Source organism: Sprattus sprattus, assembly GCF_963457725.1.
Source record: "Sprattus sprattus genome assembly, chromosome: 8".
NCBI classification, from domain to species: domain Eukaryota; kingdom Metazoa; phylum Chordata; class Actinopteri; order Clupeiformes; family Clupeidae; genus Sprattus; species Sprattus sprattus.
The window spans coordinates 19,710,263-19,716,685 of NC_137927.1; the positions used below are offsets into that span (position 1 = coordinate 19,710,263).

The window sequence follows — 6,423 nt, forward strand, 5'->3', positions numbered from 1 at the left end:
TGAAGTACATGGTAATACAGTAAACGCTATACATTTCCTACTAGAAAGCGTATGCTAGAAAAGCTTCAAGCCACGAGACTATGGCAGCAATGTAAAAAGGTAAGGTAGAAAATGGGGCGGGATAGAAAAAGGGATCCCACGAGACGGGGTGAGCCCTTGACAAGATGTGAAGCAGCTACAGGAGGAGATGTCTTTAAACCCCACAGAGCAGTTGGCAGTGGAACGGATCTAGATCCGATCAGCTCTGGTGCAGGTCTCTGCCAGGTCAATGATGCTCAGGCCCACCTCTCGGCTAAGGTCCACATCGTAGTCCACGGGCTCCAGGTCCAGCTCTTTCATGGAGCGCAGGGTGAGCCACTCGTCCGACTGGGAGCGCGGCCTCTCCCTGTGCTCTGCCGGCCTCTCCTCTCCCTGCACCGCCCGCTCCAGCAGCTGCAAGTCGAACTCTTGCTCCCGCTTCCACTAGGATCACACACACAGACACACACGGCAATCAAACACACACACACAGCCATCACACACACGCACACACACACACACACACACACAGGTAGATAGGTAAAAAGATATGCACAATGTAACATAATTCACTGAGCTCATACTTGAACTTCATTCCAGGTAACCTTCACTTGGCCAATCCTGCTGTTTCACAGTATCTATCTATTCACTGAAAATTATATAAACCATCAAACGAATAAAGCTATTGTTTAAACCCATTCTAGTGCATTACCCTCTCCTGCCCTTCTTCAAACTTTTTACTTGTTTTCATCAGAAAAGATTAAAGATTAAAGATGTCATGGCTCTCACATATACTTTCTAAATCTCTTTACAGTTATTTGTAATTGGACTTGGATATTTGAAACACAAATTGATGAATAGTACTCTCCTTGTCACCTTGAACAGAGAATAGTGCTTGAGGTTTGAATGCAGTGAAAGGGAGCGCTGGGGTCATGGCTGAAACTCTGGTGAATGGCTGCCCATGGCATACACATATCATACACAAATGTTCAGAGATGAACAGTAGAGCATTACACTCTGCCAGTCCCTCACCATAGAAACCCATCAAATGTTGGCGTGGGCGTAAGCGTGTGTGTGTGTGTGAGTGTGTGTGTGAATGAGACAGAGCCGAGGATCTAGGCGGCACTCAGATAAACAGATGTGGTCTGGTTTCCTTTGTGTCAAGCAAATACATACACTGCTATACATCACTGCCTGTTCTTTCAGGGAGAAACACCAAGTTCCTTCCTTTCTTCAAGTTACTTGCCTGAGGTCAAAGACCTCCGCTCACATAAAATATGACATTGATGTTGGTTTTAAACGACACAACTAAAGAAGTAGCAGAGACTTCTTTTCTTACATATGATGTGCAGAGGTTTCAATTTCATGAACTGGTTGTAAAGCTGTGCAGTAATATTGAACTCTAAGTGGCAGGACTCAAAGGGTGCAATGTGTCATTTCTGAGATGAATTCGACATACAATTTATTTTAATATTTATATATATATAGCATTTATACACATTCAACATTGAGTCTGAAAATCCATGAGATTTAGTGACATTGGTGAGATACAGTGTTGATTCAGAGATGTTGAAAAGCCGCATTTATCCGTGAGACACACACACACACTGATGTCTCAACCCCAGATCCTTTGTGAAAATGTAACTGGGTTTGTATAATCTGCGTTGTTGACAATCACGGTCTCGCACCGGACTTGAACTCACAACGCTGGACATTGTTTAATCCAGGCAGCCAAAACCCATGCTAGCCTCTTAACCCATCGCGTGTCTCTTAAGGTGTTGGGGAATGAGGTTAACTCACTGTACAGCACTGTGGTTTACTTGCTGACCACTGTTACATTTGTGTCATCTGAGCTCACAGACCTTAGCGTAGAACCTTTCCACAGTGAAGACAAGGGAAATCATTGAAAGTCAAAGTAAAACGTATGCAGACCGACAGGCATCATTGTGCTTACTTGACAAAATAAAAGCAAAATAAAGTAATATAGCGGGGTGAAATGAAGGACATAATTAAATATCCATTACAAACACACTTTCAATAAGAAAAGAAGAAATAATGAACACGGCCATCATTTATTTATTAACAAACTGTTTATTTCGACTGTGCAAACCCTTAATATTTTCCAAGCAAAAGTCATTGGAGCGTTGCAATCACTAATCAGTTAGCAAATTAATCTATGACCTGCTATGATCCTCCCTGTATGGAATCACACTTGTGATGCGAGACTTAAGTACTGAGTGAGTGTCAAACCAACACACTGTGCTTAAACTAGCCGTTAAACCAGCATTCACTAAAACGCTATCCTCTAACTGAATATTATGAACACACGCGCTGCTGCAGAATACCACAATGCGCTCAGCCACATGGGTAGATAGCATGACTATAAATCATGAGCAGTGATTTCATGCTGTTGATTCTTACGAGCAAAAAAGCCAGCATTAGATTAGATTAGCCAGTGATTATATGCACAGCGAGGGCAGATCACTGGAATACGAGTCATTATTCAACACTGTATTATTTATTACGGCTTGCGTGTTATTGGGTATAAAACACATGTAAAACACAACTGATATTTGTGCTTCTAGCAGATGTGAAGACTTTGGTAATTAGAAAATGTGAAATAGTTTAGAAAAACTAAAATCTATGAGATCATAATAAATAGACTTGAATGTCTGTGCTGTGGAACACAATGATGCCTGGTCAGAGACAGTTAAGACTCAGTTACAAGGTGTGATTGAGACAGAAAGGGAAAGGACTCAAAGAAAGAGAAGAACAAGAGTCCTAATGAGAAGAAGCAAGGTGGGGAGAGTGACATGAATGAAACAATGCGGTAAGGCCTGTGAGCTCCTGAATGGTTTAGTCAGGATGACATGTACAGTGTGTATGTCCAGGGTGTGAGTCGTGAACGGGCCACGGGTCCATTCACCGCATGAGGAGCCACAGCCATGCCACCAGCGTTATTTTACCAGACAACAGAGACAGAGACACGCCTTTCTTTTTGGCTGAGGAGATTTTGAGAGTAGGGGAGAGGGTGGGGGAGTGGGTCAGGCGAAGACAAGCGAGGATTGCATGGATGAGTTAGCGCAGCGTTCACAGGGGCAGGCGGGGGTGGGGAGAGTAACGGGGTCCTCCTGCATCCATCAGTCGGGATGTTTCCCTCCCTGACAGGCCCATGAGCCTCCAGGTACCGTCGCACGGCCGCTCTGATTTATTCGCCCACGCCTCCAGAGTTTAAGACAGAGGGTGAGGAGGAAGAGGAGGAGTAGGAGGGGAAACTGCATGAAGGACCCCTTACTGCACCCAGCCACTGACCCGCCCGAACATTTAATATCAAAAACTTAATTTCCCACATATGAAAAAGGCACTTGGGAATCATAACTGAATTCACATGGTTAGACTCTGATTTTTGTAAGTTAGACTCATGTACACTGCATATAGATATCTCTACAAAAAAACTGCTTTTAAATAAAAAGCGAGACACATGCCATTTTCCTTCCTTGCATAAGTATGTATCCTTGGCATTTGTACTCTCTTCATACTAACAAATCCTTCTGTGAGGCACTTTCACATTCTCATTGTCACATCTCGTCTTTCTTGACAAACATTTCTCACGTACACACTGCCTGCTCAACCTGCATCTCCAGTTGGACTTTAACACCATCACACTACACTTCACACTACACACTACTTCAGTCACTGCTGAGCTTATTAGTCTGTAAATCCTGCTCTGTTATCAATTTGAGTATTTCTGAGGGTGTAGGGATGTTTTTATGCTTGTGTTTGTGCTTTAGTTTGTGTAAGATTATGTGTGCTTGTTCATGCATATGTATGGATTTGTTTCTTGTGTCTGTGTGTGTGTTTATGCATATGTTATGATGCATAACTCTTGTGTGTGTCCATGTGTGTGTATATGTTAAAAACTGTGAGCTAATGCATGTTTTTTTTATGAGGGTACGAGTGTGAAGTGGCCAGTTTTGCAGTGCAGCACCGTGCTGCCGCAGCAGCTCTAACGTACTGATCCCAGGTCAGCTGAGACGGGTCGCGGGGTGGACGCTCCGGACGAGCCGGGCCTGGTTCCAGCGGCGTTGGCCGCCGGGGAGGAGCCTACGGAGGAGGAGGCAGAGGCGTGGCGCTCGCCCTGGCTGAGGGTGCGCTTGCGCTCGCGCACCAGTGCCTTCTGGTGCCGCTTCATGCGCTCCAGCTGCTCCTCAGCGCTCATGCGGCCCCGCTGCAGCGCAGGGTCCCCCGAGTACAGGCGCTCCAGCGCACTCTTTGGTCTCTCCTGCAGTAGACGAGACGAGATGAGACGAGACCAGGGGAGGGACATGTTATTAGTCCAGTCAAAACCAAACAAGAGAGAGAGAGAGATGGGGACGGGGAGAGAGCGAAAGAGAGAGAATGAAGATGGAGAGGGAGAGAGCACAGGGAGAAGTAGATAAGAGAGGACTGGAGCGATAGAGAAACAGAGAGAGGAAAAGAGAAATACAGTGAGCCCTTAGAGAGAGAGAATGAAAGAGACAAAGTGAGAGATAGAAGGGCATTGGAGAAAGGAGTTCTAAAAGGCACTGAGATCTGGAGAGAGAAAGAGAGAGAGAAAGAGAGAGAGAGAGAGAGAGAGAGAGAGAGAAAGAGAGAGATAGAGAGGATGGGAATGGGCTGAGTGGATCAGAGAGGCCACAAGAGCATATCAAAGCTTTACTGCTTCATTTGCTTGTTTAATTTCTTCAGCATACACACAACCGAGGGGGTGAGAGTGAAAAGAGTGGCCGTGTGTGTGTGTGTGTGTGTGTGTGTGTGTCCTTTGTGCATCATGTGGGTGAATGTGTGGTTGTGGGCATGTGTGTACACACGAGTGGGGAAAAAAACTAGTAAGAGAAAGACTAACTCATCTCATATCAGGGCAACGTGGCGAGTGCTAAATCATTAGCATTGCACCAGAGTTGCTCACACCCACACACAAACACACACACGCACTTCACAAGATGCTGTACTTGTGCGTTCAGCATTTTTTACGAGAGAGCTGCATCTCATCAGCTGGAGCTCGTGTCTCTCTACAAAAGCCCTGCCATTTGGGAGTACACTCGCCTTTCGCTTTGTGCCTCCTGAGCTCCTGTGAAACTTTAAAGCTTTCTTTTGACTCTGAGCTCTGCGGCCTCTCTCTCTCCCTCTCTCTCTCTCCCTCTCTCTCTCTCTCTCTCTCTCTCTCTCTCTCTCGACTCACCTTCAAGCCTGGTGCCGAGGCTCCTCTTCTCAGGGTGACATAAGATGAAATGTTTGTGGACTGATTCAGTCTGGAAGAGGAGCCTGTAACTCCTGACACAGAGGGTTTTCACATCATCAAAAACACAACATGCAAAGCTCCTCCGTCAAAACACACTCCTATGTCAACATCCTCACAGTATCATGGATTAAAAACGCAACCTGTTACAAACAATAGGATCTAATTTGAAGGGGGTAACATGGTTTGAAATGTGCCGGTGCTATCCATGTAATTCCTTATTCCAGCCGGCATGTTCTAAATTTACAAAATTATTAATCAGAAATCGATGGAAAGACTGTGGTGACAAGATAATTCACCTCAAATTCGACAATAATCGGATAGACGTGGCATGTCAGCACATCAACGCCACGTAAGCAGTCAGTATACAGCTCTTCGAGCTAATACACATGAGACAACTGTCATAAGAGTGCACATTTTTTCAGCCAGTATTGGTGATGATGATGGTAGTGGTGGTGTACCTCTGCTGGGGAGGGTCTGGTATCCGCTGACCAGTGTGGAGGTGCCCCCCTGCACCCCGCTGACTCCCCGCAGCTCCGGCTCACTGAGGAACGCCCGGATCTCCACCTGTGCACCGGGGAAACCAGGCGTCAGACAGCAATCCACCCACGACCCTCACCAGTGCCATCCACCCACGACCCTCACCAGTGCCATCCACCCACGACCCTCACCAGTGCCCTCCACCCACGACCCTCACCAGTGCCCTCCACCCACGACCCTCACCAGTGCCCTCCACCCACGACCCTCACCAGTGCCATCCACCCATGACCCTCACCAGTGCCATCCACCCATGACCCTCACCAGTGCCATCCACCCACGACCCTCACCAGTGCCATCTACCCACGACCCTCACCAGTGCCCTCCACCCACGACCCTCACCCTTACCATCCACCCACATATCTGGACAGAGCATGCATCCACCCTCTCCCTGCAGGTCACTGTGGCAAACCTTGTCTCCGTTGGAGAACGTGCCGACCTCCCGGTCTCGCTTGCGCTCATCGGATTGGCGCTTGAGGCCTCGGACGGATGTGTGCCTGATGACAGACGACTCCTTGGGCAGGGGGGGCACTTCAGGGGGGTTCGGGTCAGGGCTGTAGAGCTGAGGTAGGGGAGGCCGCGGTGGAGCA

The 6,423-nt window shown here is 47.2% G+C and overlaps 1 protein-coding gene across 11 annotated transcripts in view; it reads right to left on the minus strand.

The window, feature by feature from the left end:
• plekha7b (pleckstrin homology domain containing, family A member 7b) overlaps positions 1-6,423 on the minus strand; it is a 90,433-nt gene that overhangs the window by 4,848 nt on the left and 79,162 nt on the right. For all 11 annotated transcript variants that reach the window (XM_080844012.1, XM_080844010.1, XM_080844009.1 and 8 more), the window contains 5 exons: positions 6,246-6,423; positions 5,758-5,863; positions 5,240-5,331; positions 4,034-4,300; positions 286-462 (listed from right to left, as the gene is read on the minus strand). The exon at positions 6,246-6,423 is cut by the window's right edge and continues 11 nt beyond it. In XM_080844012.1, coding sequence (XP_080700138.1) covers positions 286-462; positions 4,034-4,300; positions 5,240-5,331; positions 5,758-5,863; positions 6,246-6,423 — 820 coding nt within the window. The remainder of the gene's footprint in view (positions 1-285; positions 463-4,033; positions 4,301-5,239; positions 5,332-5,757; positions 5,864-6,245) is intronic.